Source organism: Mangifera indica, chromosome 11 (genome assembly GCF_011075055.1).
Source record: "Mangifera indica cultivar Alphonso chromosome 11, CATAS_Mindica_2.1, whole genome shotgun sequence".
NCBI lineage: Eukaryota > Viridiplantae > Streptophyta > Magnoliopsida > Sapindales > Anacardiaceae > Mangifera > Mangifera indica.
Genome location: NC_058147.1, coordinates 6173686 through 6188691, shown reverse-complemented (window position 1 = coordinate 6188691; position 15006 = coordinate 6173686). Strand labels below are relative to the sequence as shown.

Genomic DNA, 15006 nt, shown 5'->3' with positions numbered 1-15006 from the left:
TTAAAAACACCTTTTCACCTTTTGTTAGTATAGATAACATGTTTTCACCTTTGGTTGCTAACATGTTTTCACCTTTAACGAAATTTTTGAGGGGTTTTGAAAATTAGAAAAAAATTTGGAGTGTTTCTGAAATTTTTTAAATTTTAACACACTTTTTGATAGTTTCAAATAGAACACTTAAGCTCTTAAAGAATTGAACAAAATGCAATAAATTAATGTGTAAATGTCATACTGTAATCTATCAAGGCTATGATATATTTTCAATAAGATAAAAAAAAAATTCATTTACCTTTAGTAAGTTAAAAAAAAAATATTTATATCCTCAAAATATCGTTCACAATTCAATCTAATAAGAATGTTATTGTAATATTTTAAACCGTAGGAACAAAATAACAATTAATAACATCTCTATTAAAACATTTAAAAATAATGATATAAATAATTTTTTATTATTAAAACTAAATAAGAGTGAAAGTATATCATTTTATCAAATTTTGAATATGAATTAGTAAATTAGTCTAAAATAAATAATCATTTTATTTAATTATATGATGATATATCAATTTAATTTTATTTATTACACTTATATGTAGTATTACTCTTACGGATCTTACGAAATCTTTAAATTCAGCCTTCGTTGATTTTAGAATTTACTAAAAGTACTTCTAACTAAAATGATTCATAGCTGGAAATCATCTGTACTAAACTGCATTGATTCATAGCTGTAGATTGAGAACAATTCATTTAGAACACAAGCGAAAAACTGTCAATATGTAATGTTAACAACTACTCATTCATGTCTTGGAAAATCTCAGCAGGTATTGAACTGGGACAGTACTTTTTGGCCACGTATTTGTACTGTACAGATGAAAAAACATGTTAGACTGCAGCAACAAACATCACAATACGTGTATAAATCAACTTAGATTATTTGAAAATCAACTAGTCTATTGAATTTCTTATGTAACTGGAGCTGAAGAAAGTTAGGAAGTTGTGCTTATGCCTTCAATTTAGAGATTGTTCCACAAAATAATCATTTGGAAGTGAAGGGAAAAGCTCATAAAAGTTGTCTAGTCATCCTATCCTCAGAAGAGAGATTCAACTCACCTTATGCTGGCTGTACTTCTCCCTGATTGCAGACAAATTGGGGTGACCACCCTTGCAAAAGAGACGATGCAGTGCCTTGACACAGTCAGACAAATCCGGAGGTTGGTAAAGTGTGTAATGCCCAAGGGTAGAATTCTTTATCACAAGAAGAAGCAAAATTTTACTATGTTTTCGCTGAAAATAGAGGAGAAGATAGAGAATAGCAGCAAGCAAAATCAACCCAATAATTATTCCTAACGCATACCCAAGGTTTCTTGGATGGAGAAAGAATAAAATTGGCCAAGAAAGTCGCGGATGCAGCTACTAGTGAGGGGGCATATGAAAGCATGTTGTATTCCAGAAGGGATAATTCCACTATATAGTTTGCCAAGCACTCCAACTGCAGTGATGAGATCTACAAAAGGCATGCAACTATTAAAACCATTAGAAAACAATGTTCCAACAACAGCCATTATTGGAGAAACAAAAATAACATATTAGTGGTAACATATGGAAGTTGATAACAAAAGCATGACGGCATCAACAACAGAAATGTTTACTACTGGCCACATCTGATACAAGTGATTATTCACAATTTGCTAAAATATCAATTAATGAAATAGAAGTGACAATAAAATGGGAAAAGATCTGAAATAATCTATTCCAGAAAAGGGTACCTCATAACTTCCTTGAGCAGCATGAACAAAGTGCCTGAACATTTGATAAAAATTGCAAGTCAGTTCCACAGAAGTATAACAAGACAAGCACTTAACATTTCAGTAGGAATATAAAAAACGAACTTCACCTTAGAAAACATTTAGCTGTTGGGACTGTCATTTCAAACTTCAAGTAATTCAATACTGCAGATTCCATTTGAAGAACCTGCGGCAAAGGATATTTCATGATACTTCTGAATTCAGGAGGAATAAATAAACATAAATAAGAATCTAGAAGTTGGAAAATAGAACCCTAACCTCCTCTTTGGAGTATGTGTTATCAGTAACATAACAGAATTCTTCCACTTGAGGTGCACATATTTCCTCATATTTTCTGTAAATATCATAGCTTCAGTTATTATCGATAGTCCTATCATAATATATATATCCATACACGAGTGCTAATTTAGATGAAACAAGCAAATGTATTTAAAACTTACGCTGCAATCATCAAGCAGGAAACACCAAGGAGTTGTAACTTCTGCCGATTTATTACATTGCCAGAAAGATAACGGTCTACGTAATTGACTGTCAAGAATAGAGTCTCTGGTACAAGTGTGTACTCTTCAGCAACCTACAGTTAAAATTTTGAAGTTTAGCACAAAAAAAAAATCTCATTAGCAAAAGAGAAATTTTATAACACAAGAGAGCATCAACATAATAAGCATCAACATATATGCAACCCTAAAACAGAAGAGCAGATTAGGGGTGAGTTTCTTGAGGAACATGAATGCCCTGCCAAAATCATCACCCGCTACAATATACCTCCACTAGCCAATCAATCATTATTGCACGCATGCTAGCATTGATGTCTTTTTGAACCTTTTCCATGAAATCAGTAGAAGGCCTTTTCTTCCCCTGAAAATTTTAAGATTTAATAACTCAGATGCAGAATATGACGAATATTACCAAACTTTCAGACCATATTTCTCTGAGACAGTTTTACATTCCAAACATCTATGATTGGAGAATGCTTAACATATTGCAATAACTGCATAACTAAAAAAATCAGTATCACCAATTATGTTTGTGCTATAAATTGACATGCAGTATGATTAATAAAGAATTACCAGAACATTAATAACATTCTTAACCCTCGGAAAATCACAATTAATGGAAATATATTAATATAACCTTCTTAATCTTGGAACCATTTTTGCAAACATTATATTAAACATGTCATATTCCAACTTTAAACAGAATTAGAAAATAAACAAATAAATCAACAATTAATATATATGGGTCCATTGGGAAACTTTAACATTAGTAATTAGCAAAAGCCAGAAAACTCAACTGACCAGAAAAAGAAAAACAACTAAGCATGAGGATGTCAAACCTCAGATGCATGCAAGTGCTTAAAAATTTCAGGAGCACTAGTTGCACAAAATTGGGGATCCTTGACATTGTAATCAGTATCATCAAAATCAACAGTCGATTCAATCTCTGCTAATATATCTCTCTTTTCAAAGAAAGAACCTTCTCTTTTTTCATGATCTGAAATGTTGAGGGTGCTATATGTCCTCATCTCAATAGATTTAATTGTTGAATTGCCTTCATTATCTATATATTCAAATTCTGGACTCCTCAATGAATTGCAAGTAGACATGGTCTCATCCAAGGAAACAGAACCACCAACTGATTTGCTTGGAGAAACATCTGTGCTTCTGGGTACCTGAACTGTACTCTCAGTAGGAAGGATAATGAAACTGCTATTTGGACTAGAGAAGGCTCTAAACGTAGATTGACCACTTTTGGGCAACAATATGCCATCACTATACACACATGATGTTGCGGGCAAAGTATTTCCAGAAAGCCCTTTATCATAAGCATGAGGAGAAGATTCCTTTTTCTTGGCAATTTTAGCTGAACATGGCACCTGTAAGTTAAAGTATAAAACATAAACCATTATTGTTCAAAATCAAAAAATTAGACCTGAAAGTAAGAGTGACTTAAAAAATTGCTTCTGAACACTCAAAAAATTAGAACATGGCACCTGTAAGTTGAAGTATAAACACAATGATTTAGGGGCACTTGGGCACCATATTGAAACCTAAGCCTTTGAGAACAAGGTAGTTATCATCTCAAAGCACACGTTCAAGCTTTATAATGAAAGGATATCAAAGATAGGTAGCTTATTGTTTTCCATGACAAGTTTGACAATATAATAAATCTACGATGTCCTCATGACAGTCATAAATGACAAAACAATTTTCAAAACATGCAACCGTTCATACTTTGTGGGCAAAATAATAAAACATATCATGAACAAAAATAGCTATAGAATAACATAGATGTGATTAATGTAGAAAGTGTGTAACTGAATTGACGTCAGTGTCAATATTTTACACCTTAAAATTGATCAAGTCAATGGTCAGAGAAGATTATCAATGCATTAGAAATAAAGCTGTCTTTGCAAAGACCTTTAACAATTACAAAGAAATAGTTGAAGATTAACATTAAAAAAAAAAAAAAACCCACAAAAAAATTACCAAGTAAAAATTATTTGCAAAATTAATATGAAATATGTAAATTTAATATATACCAATATTATAATTTATAAACATCCACAAACAAGAAAAGAAAGAAAAAAAACTACTAACAATGGGCTTAGGAGGAAGGCTCCCCAAAACCCGCGACCCGATTTCAGACTCATTTTTCTGGTTGGTTATATCAGTGAGAGCCGGTCGCTTCTTGGCCAATTGGGGCTTCGATATAGTAATTTTTTTAATGGAGTTTTCAGAGGCAGATGGAAGCCTCCTAGCCGATGATGACGAATGACGAAGATTTCGCGATGACATTTTGGGCCAAACCCTAACCGGATCCAGAATTCCCTGCAAAAATCAGAGAAAATAATAAAGGGCTCCAGTTATAAATCAATTACGTTGTTAAAAAAAATTCAAGAAATTGTGATAATGTGACATTAATTACTGCTTAGTATGAGACTGGCACTTTCAATTTCGGATTATGCGTTTTCAAGATTCTTGGAGGGTTTTGGAGGGAGATTGCCAGAGCAATTGTTTAAGAACTAAAGAGCGCGAAAAAGTGTTGGTTTAAGGAAGAAAGATGCATCCCAGCCGTCGGTTTTTTAAGGAGTGAACTGTGATCATAAAGAAGATATATCATCTGAATATATATATATATAATTTTGTTTTTTTTATAATAAGGTATGTTCATCAGTATCAAATTGCCGGTGATCAAATTATCACTCATGAGAAGTATATTTAATGAATATAAAATTTAATACAAAAAGATAATAATAAGATTTTTAATATAATTTAATGGATAAATTAATAGTTTACGGTCATGGAAATGTTATTAAGTATGTATTTATACAAATAACCATACTATAATACTAAAAACAATAAATGTCTGTTGAATGCTAAAGTTGTCGCCCGTTAACATTTACACAATTTTAACTTTATACTAATACAGAATAGAGTTATGTATATAATTTAATAAGTAAAATAAGATAATAAATAATTTGATAAGTGTTGTCATTATTATAATCTCGATATGATAAAAAATTAATCACACTTTAATTATAATTATTGAAATTGTTGGAAATAATCACACAACAATAAAAAATTATTTCTTAATGTTTGAGATGCTGTGGGAATTGTGATAGTCATTAATTCGTGTTCCTTCTTTGTTGTTTTGTGATAATCGTTTTGTCTTTGTTTAGGAAGATGATTTCTTTTTTCAGACGACGTCTCTCGATGTCGGATGGGTTGGGTTGAAGTTGAGACTGGCTATTGAAGGAAGGAAAACCGTCAAGAGGGAGAGACAATCGGCGATAACACCAAAGAAAGTGAACATATTTTGAAATTAAACCCTGGGGGGGCAATGTGATTTTTTTAAACTTGATTTATGAGAGAAAAGTTAGTTTTTTAAATTTAGGGGAGGCGAAATGAAATCATTTTTAAGTTAATTTTTAATATTAAATATAAAATGACGATTTTATCTTTAAAATTAACAAATTTAAATGATCGTGAGTGGGTAAATAAGATTTTTAAAATTAATGGGAAAAACTTTGAAAATTCAGTATAGTTTGGGTGGGAAATAGCTCTTTGGCCTAATGCAACTATCCGCTAGTTGTTGATCTTTTTCTGGGTAGTATATGTGAATTTGACAAAAAAAACGGTATAGCAAATTTAAATTCTTTCATCATAGTAAAAATTATTGTTATTAGTATCATGCAGATCATGATACATATTTATGATACGATATAAATTTAAAAAAATGTATTATAGGTTTATTAAACTAATACAATATAGTATACGTGTAATACGATATAAAATATATCATGATAGAAATCAATATACATTTTAAAAAAAATAATGACATAATATAAATGTATTCAAAAAAAATTAAATTTTCAAAACTGTTACTAATACTTTTCAAGACAATGATATGTTAATTAAATATTTTTTATTATTTTTATTATTATTTTATTTTTAAACATACATATTTTACTATACATATATGATATAATATATGATGCATAATTAAATAATTAAATTTTTAATTAACAATACGATGCAAAAATTGATTATCACGGTATCATAAATATGATATGTCTATTTGATATATCAATTAATTTTGTATTAACTTGGTCTATACTTCAAAACATCCCATGGGTGGTTACTTTAATAACAAGTTTAGGCGACTCCGTGCAACCGTTCATATTTACGTCAATCACACCGCAATTACGTATTGAAAACAGCGGCTTGGCTTGTACACACGTTTACAAAAAATAATTTATCCACATCTTACGATTCTTTGGTCGGAGATTAAAGGTTTGTATTATGAGGGTATAATTTAAATATATAAATGATATATTATTATATAATTAAATATTCTTTTTTATTTAAAATTATCTAATTATATAATAACATATTATTTATATATTTAAATTATATATAAAAAATTATGTATAGTTGCTTTATTGTTATATTATTATGGATCCACCAAAATCTGAAAGACTAATTAATTTGGTGCATGCGGACCCCGTCATACAAAATCGGCAACAACACTTGCCGAAGAGACCTCTTCCATGCATATGCCACTGTCTTCTTCCTCCTCCATTGTTGTTGGACCTTTGGCAGCTATCTATGATGTTTTCCTTCGATCCTCTCAACTAGCCATTAAGGCTTCCCAGTTGCGAACACAAAACACCCAATAATTAATCCAAACGGCACTCCACAGCCAAACCCTATCAACACCACTTGCCAGTCAAATCCGTTATTGGACTCCATGTCATCTTCATTTGATGCTGAGATATGCAGCGCACTGTCGTCACCACATTTGTTTGATAATGGAAATCCACACAACCCCGCATTCCCGCCATACGAAGTATTTGGGAATGTGTTAAATTGGTTATTCTGAGGTATGGAACCTGTGAGATGGTTATTTGACAAGTTTAAAACTTCAAGAAAGTTCAAATTTGTCAACTGACGGGGAATTTCTCCCGTAAGCTTGTTTGAAGAAAGGTCTAATGACTCGAGAGATAACAAATTTCCGAAAGATGATGGAATACAGCCACTTAAACTATTACGAGAAAGGTTGAGAATCTGAAGCGCATGCAGATTTCCAATTATTTTCGGAATCTCGCCATGGAAATTATTGTAGGAGAAATCCATGATAGTAAACTCATTGATAATTTTCATCATTTCAAAACTAGAGCCTTTCAGATTTAATATCAGAGAAACTTGATAGTATCCATCACCCAAGTATCGCAACTTCTTTCCCACTTTAACAACATTCTGCATAGCTTTCATACTTTCAAAATACTTTGTGGGCAAAGGACCACTAAAAGTATTATTTGAAATATCGAAGAATCTTAACTTAGGAAACGAATGATTAGCCTCAGCGGACGAAGCTGATATAATTCCGTAGAATTTATTGGAACGAAGAACAAAAACTCGCAACTCTGGAAGACTGCTCAACCAATGTGGGAATATATCCTTTATGTTGTTGTTTCCAATATTTAAAACTTCGAGCTTGGTGCAATTCTCCAAAGATCGTGGGACAGTCCCTTCCAACCAATTGCAGTTGATGCTGAGTTCCCTCAAATGATTGCCTTGTGCAAATGAATCGGGAATATTTCCATACATTCTATTCTTTTGCAGATCTAACACTCGAAGACTACTGTTGAAGTTTCCCAAGCAGTCTGGAATGGTGCCACTCAAGTTGTTATTATAAAGATCAAGAATAGCAATCAAGCTCATATTGCAAATCAGATGAGTAATCCCTCCTGTCATACTATTGTTGGAGATAAAAAATAATCTCAATGAATGTGGTAGAACTGGAATTGAGCCATGAAACCTATTTTGGTCCAAACACAGAGACTCTAAGAACTGGCATTGGAATTCAACGATGTGCCCGGCTAGTTGATTGTAACCAAGGTCTATAAATTCCACCCGTGGCAGAGTGAATAGCCAAGAGGGCAGAGACCCGTTGAGCATGTTCTCATTCACAGAGAGAACAGCTAAATTTTGAAGTCCACTTGCACGAGAGGGGATTGGACCAACTAGTTGATTACTTCGGAAGGATACGAAAGAAAGTTGAGTAAGGTTGACAAAAATATCGGAGGGAATTTCACCTGTTAGATGGTTCCATGAAAGATCGAAAACTTGGAGCTGCCCAAGATTTGAAAGGGATGATGGGATGTGGCCATAAAAATGGTTTTTTCCAAGGCCCAAAAAGATAAGTTGTGTAAGGTTAGCAAGTGACGGAGGAATTAACCCGAAAAAATTGCATCCAAAGAGATCCAAATACCTCAAGGACATCACATTGCTGATTGAATTGGGTAATTGTCCAGAAAAATTTGTGTAAGCAACATTCAGAGTTTCAATGGGACTGCTCCAGTTAACCTTCGGAAAGATGCCCGTTAAGTTGGGGTTCAACTGTAAATGGAGGGTTCGTAGATTCGGTAAGCGAAGGATACTTTCGGGAAAGTAGCCTACCAATCGACAATCAATGAGACTCAGGTCTATCAAAGAAGAAGATAGATTTGTAAAGGAAGCAGTTCGTGCGGCGGTAGACATATCTACGTCGTCAAGAAAAACTGCTTCCAACTTGGACAGATTTTGAACCATCCCTTCCAAGACAGGGTGTTCAAGAATCACCTGAGAATTGCCAGAAAGGTCAAGCACAACTAACTTAGATAAATGGGAGATATCTAATGGAAGCTGGCCGGAAAAATTGGAGTATGAAAGTCTAAGGACTGTCAAATCAGAAAATTGACCAAAGCCAGGGGAAATCTGGGAGTAATTGAAATCATTGTAACAAAGGTTTAGGCTTTGCAAGTGAGAAAGGAGAAACAGAGTGCTGTTGGAGGGAATGTAACCATGAAGCCAGCTGCAGCTAAGGTCAAGGCCAATCACGTGACCGGTCTCCCTGTCACATGTAACCCCGTCCCACGAACAACAGTCACCTTCTTCCTTCCAAGAATTCATTTTGGGATAAGATTGTATCTTGTGCTTATCACAGATGGAAGAGGAATGATGGTTATGGAAGGAAAAATGTTGCTTGAAGCGGAGTAGTGCAGAACTTTGATCCTGAGAACAAAGTTTTGCGGAAGTTTGAGAACACAAAAGCAACCACTGAAGGCAGAAAATTAATTTATAAAACAGTGCTAACCAACCCATTTCGTGTTTCTCTACAAAGTCCGTTTAAATGAGACCATTATAAATAGACAACAAAGGGGAAATCAGTTCTGTTAACTATTCTAACTGTTTTTCAAATAAGACATATGAAATCAAAAATAAAAAATCAAAAGTAGTTTTAATCTGGTCATGCAGTGCCGACTACGCTTAGCACTTTTATAAATAGCAAATTCTATGTCTTAGCCCCGTAGGTTTGAGAGTATGTCATCAAGTCCGACCGGTAACATATCTAAATCAAACTCTTTATCTTGTCTGATATATATATCAGAATCAATGTTTTTATCTTAACTAATATAGTGATTATAAGTTTGGTTATTAGACCCAAAATTTTAATTACTTGGTGCAATTGGTTTAATCTTCGAAAGAGTGATTTAATTTGAATAAGATTTTTTCGAAATAGAAAAAATTTGCAACTCAAAATTTGCTATTCCATAGACTGGTGTGAACCATCTTAATCCACATATAGAGTCAGATTTTTACGGCAATTAAAGTATCAAGCCATTGTAAAGGTTGCTCTTTTGGTTCTAAGGTGCAATCACTTTATTTAAAATAATAGACCTTTAGACTTCAATGAGAAGAAAGGATCAGATTCCTTTAAAAAAAGAAGGATTAATTATGTGAAAATCAGTTTGAATTAACCTTTTGCAAAGATAATATTAGACGACCAAGACTTTGATAATAGACTTGAAAGTTAGATATGTTGAGGGAAAATTAATTAAAAATGACTAAAATTTAGGGTACTTAAACAAAATTGACTAACTTTTTGGGTGTTATGTAGATACCAAAATTACCCTTCATCCTTTTGTATAAACCCTAACTTACCCCACAAGTTTTGAAAATTTTTATTTTCACAATCTCAATCAAATTCCAACATCATGATTTCGAATTTGAGGAACGAAGTTTATTATATTAAAGTATTTGTATGAATATTAACTTAAAATTTTATTTATTTATTGAATGAAAAGTTTTGAAGTGTGTAACAAAATCAAGAATGATAGAAATAACTAAAACGACATTGTTTCAAAAGAAAAAATGTGAGGGTATTTTTTAATATTTTAATCATACAGGATTTTTGCGATATTATGTCATGCTTTGTTATATGTTAGGTGAAGTGGTTTTTTGATATTATACAATACAGAGCTTTGTTGATATTTTACCATAAGTCGTCGAGGTGTAAATGATATATTACTATACAGGGGTAAAACTTTATACCTTGAAACTACGGCTAGATTCGAGCTCGAACTCGACTCAGCTTGTATATAGTAAAGCTCGAGCTTATGAAAGCTAGGTTTGTACTTGGCTTGAATTCAGCTCTGCTCATTTTGAGTTCGAGTTTTTAACTATTTTGTTATTAAAACGACATCATTTTAATATATATTGATTGAAAACGACGTCGTTTTCTATTAAAATTTTTAATTGATAAATTTAGCAAATAACTCAAGATCGAACGAGCTTGTATAGGGCTAGCTCGTTCGAGTTGAGCTTGAGCTCAGTTCAAATTCAATCCTACTTAAGACACTAATCTCCTAAACGCTTTGACGACTTTTGTTATTGTTTTGGTTTAGGTAGAGGTTATTCAAATTTTTTGCCCGGGGTAAATTAGCATTTGACATAAATTAATATTTTTTTAAAATTATATTTGTGCATTTGGTTTTAATTTTTTTGGGAAATTTAATTATGAATATTTTTATTATAGGATTGATTGAAATGATGATTTGTGCTATTGTTTTGGTATAAAGGGGAATTGATATAAAGAGATGATAACATAATAGAATATGTTGGAGGCCAACAAAAAATGATTAAAATCTTTGCAAACAAAAAGTCGACAATGATGACATGTTAAATATGCAAGATGTCAATGTATTGGAAACTATGAAGGAATGGGTATGTGGTAATAAAGAAAAGATTCCAATTTGAGGTGTATTCCAATTGAGGAAGCTGGGTTTGAGAAGAGCATCCATGTTAATTATAGTACAACATATACAAGTAGTTTCCAGGTTGCAAATCATGCTCATGTTATTGTACCGCCACAAGTCTAGGTTGTTTATTTCATTGGTTACCTCTTTTTTCCGACTATTCGTCCACATCTAATGCCCAAGGAGTGAAGAGAGAGATAGACAATGTTTGTGAAGTGGATAACATATAATGCATCTAGATAATATGTTTTAGAGAATGGATAGTAATATAAAGTCTACAAAATTTAGATGAAAGGTAAAGTGTTTTCATAAACAATGTAGATAGCGTGGACGAGTGATAAGGTTAGAAAGTTGTAATTACTTTTAACTGTATCGTATACATTATAGGGAAGTAAAAAATTAGGCATTATGTTAAATATTGAAGACAATATTTATAATGGTTAATCGTGCATATTGGCTTAAGGATTTTATTATTGACATGACGTATAGGTAAAAAAAAAAACAATCTATATTATTTACACACGAAAACAAGAATCATGTAAGTCAATAAATTTTCCAAATCATATTGTTTTGAAAAGTTCCTTCTACTGCTTAGTCAACATTGCTCAAATAGTGGCCATAACATTTCAATGGCCATGGGTTGTGACTTGTGTCTTAAAGTGGCGTTTGACATAATATCTCATTTCTCTAAACATAGTCTCACACTTTGTTAATGTTTGACAACAATATTCTACATCAAATAAATATAAATGAGTTAATTCTTGTAACATGTGGTGGAAAATAACCAAAGCCCCCCTTACGATAGAAAATAAGCAAAAACCCCCCACCACATAGGTCTCACAGATCATTCACAAATCACAAACCCCCTCATGGTGGAAAATTTCGTAACATCCCCAACATGCTAGTCACGCGTAGTTGAAAATATCATAAAACCTCCCATCTTCCACCTCTATCAATCAATTAATTTACGTGGTGATTATGAATCATAAATAGTGATAGAAATCATCCTAAATCTCTTATTTTCAAACTCAAATTTACTATCAATCGATTTTACATATCTTCTAATATAAAATGATTAACAAATTTCATGAAAATCGTAAATGATTCAAACTATTTTACACAAAGATTCAACCAGTTAGAAAATCTAACAAATATATTACAAATTGGTTAAATATCAGTTTGATAAACTATCGAACATAATAAGAAATTTCAATTTTAAGATTTGTTTATATATGAACGTTTTTGTCAAAGTGTAATATAATGATTATATTTATATATTACCCAAAAAAAATTGGTCAGTTTCCTTAAATACCCTAACTTTTAGTTATTTTAATTAATTTCCCCTTGAGAGGGAACCTAAGGGGCATCAACGTCAACTCTCCTCGTCACCATCGCAAAAGAAGGGATAAAGATAAATTTGGCTTTAGAATTTTGTTGGTTGTCAACATGGCTTGCTTTAGTTTTGTGAAGAAGCCCTATTAATTCATAACTATGTAACAAAAAAGGAAAAAAAAAAAAAGACAAAAGAAAACTATAAGAGAAAAAAAAAAGTAAATTTGGAAAAAAGGCATATCCAAAATGAAGTAAAAGAAAGAAATTCAGTAATACGCTGCTGTTGGAGAGCTCCATTCCGGCCTTTCTTGTCTCTCTCGAATTCACAGCCCGTGCTCTGGCCTCTCTTGTGCATTTTCTCTTGGAAACAATTGGTGCAGGGCTGGGCTTTTTCATTGGAAGCAAAGCTTTTCTTGGCTGCATGCTAAGTTTTCTCTTGGTCTTTTTGTATGTGCTGCAATTTGGGGCTGTTTGCTCCCTTTGATGATGCTCCAGTTTGGTTCTCAAGCAACAAGCCTAGCAAAATTGCTTGTTATGCTCCTCACGCCAGCCTTTTTGGTGTTGGTCCTGATTTTTGCCCTATATAGGATGTACAGATTGAACAGTATTGACAGTCTTTCTGTGTATATGGTTTAATTTTTGTCAACTTTTGTGCCCCACTTGAGTTCTATCTTTGTTTGCTCTCAAATAGTTACAAATAGTTACTCAAGAGGTGGATTCCTTTTGTAACTTGGTTCGCCATAGTCCTGTTGTTCTCTTTTCTGTTGGGTGAGCTTAGGTTGTTTCAGTTCTATCTCGAAACTGTGTTTTTTTTTTGTTTTATTATGCTTTTGCTTAAAAAAAAGAAAAAAACAGAAAGAAAGAAATTCAGTAATACTTGAATCAGCTTTAAAGTGATCTAAGTAAGAAAATGTGGTCAATTATAAGAAATATTAATGAATAGAGCTTTTGATATTCATTTCATCGGTTCAAAACTTAAAAGATCATTTAGACATTTGTTTCTCCTCCTTATAAAGATCTAACAAACAAAATTTATCATTCGGACTTTCACATTCTGCAATGTGTATAGATATTTGCTTGTAAATATGTGGATATAGACATATAAACTTTATAGTAAAGTCGCAAATGAAATGAAATCATGCAAAAAAATTATGCTGACCAGAAAAAAAAAATGTACATTCTTGATATGTAGTTATGTACCTTTATCATATTCCAATTAGGGGTGAATATAAACTGAACCAAGTCCGAATATTCTTTAACTTAAATAGAAAATAACTCAATTTGAGTTCGGCTCGAATTCAACAAGTCAATATTAAAAGTGGTTTAAGTTTGGTTTGAGTTCAATTTGAGTTTGACTCAAATTTATGATTCGGATAAGTAGCTCAAATTCATTGTTTGAATTTATGGTTCATTAACAAAACGATATCATTTAACAATTATTTAATATAATTCGAATTAAGTCATGGCCAAATTCGAATTGAATCGAACTATTTTTTTAGCTTGCGAGCCAAACCGAGTTGAACTTGTTATAGCTCGATTTTAAAATGAATCGAATCTTTTAACTTGAACTCGGTCCAGCCCTAATTCCAATGACACATTACTTGTTAATATGTAACGATCCTCAGCTCGCTGTATCATATCAGGATGCCTGAAACCATGATCCAGAACAAGACCAACCGAAAACAGCAAAGCCTTCAAAGATAGCAATCAAAGCCCAGCCAACAGTATCAAGCAGCAAGCTGCACACATCTAAACAGAAAGCCATCAACCCAGCCACCAGGAGCAAACCACAGAAGCAGATTCTTAAACTGCCCTTTCATTAAGAATATTTGCTGGAGTCTTGCCCTTTCACAGAAGCAGATTCTTAAACTAAACACCACCCATGAATTAGCACTGCAGAACATTTCCCGGAATGTGACCAATGATGACACAGCTCACACAAAGAAAACGGCAGCAGATAGAAGCCTGAGTGCCAGAGAACAAACAGCCAACAGTTGAGACAAGGGGAACCAGATCGGGAGAGAAGAGACTATCAACCTCAAGCTAAAAGAGAACAGGAGCCAGCAAATTCAGAAGAAAACCATCTGCATTGCCGCAGCAGGGTTCACACAAACAGCAAGAACAAGGCAGCCAACACACTCACAGCAGCAGAAGAGTGACACCACAGTGCCACAGAACCGAAGAGAGGAAGCAAGGTCAACGCAGAAAAGCCACTGGAGGACAAGAGGACAACTGGGAAAGCAGCAGAAGACGCAGAAAACACAACACCAGGAGGCAGAAAAGACAGGA

General features: G+C 33.0%; 2 protein-coding genes across 2 annotated transcripts; both read right to left on the bottom strand.

Moving 5' to 3' along the window:
* Positions 1–682: 682 nt before the first annotated feature.
* On the bottom strand, positions 683–4902 carry LOC123229185 (cyclin-A1-4-like). Its single transcript, XM_044654826.1, has 11 exons — positions 4731–4902; positions 4403–4633; positions 3139–3678; positions 2568–2660; positions 2243–2376; positions 2061–2136; positions 1892–1968; positions 1764–1797; positions 1352–1501; positions 1108–1242; positions 683–858 (listed from the first exon to the last, which is right to left on the bottom strand). The coding sequence occupies exons 2-11, from the start codon at positions 4598–4600 to the stop codon at positions 787–789; spliced, it is 1509 nt and encodes a 502-aa protein (XP_044510761.1). The 5' UTR covers positions 4601–4633; positions 4731–4902; the 3' UTR covers positions 683–786.
* A 2044-nt stretch (positions 4903–6946) lies between these two features.
* LOC123229677 (receptor-like protein Cf-9 homolog) lies at positions 6947–9259 on the bottom strand. The gene has a single exon (XM_044655595.1). The coding sequence runs from the start codon at positions 9257–9259 to the stop codon at positions 6947–6949; it is 2313 nt and encodes a 770-aa protein (XP_044511530.1).
* Between the last annotated feature and the right edge of the window lie 5747 nt (positions 9260–15006).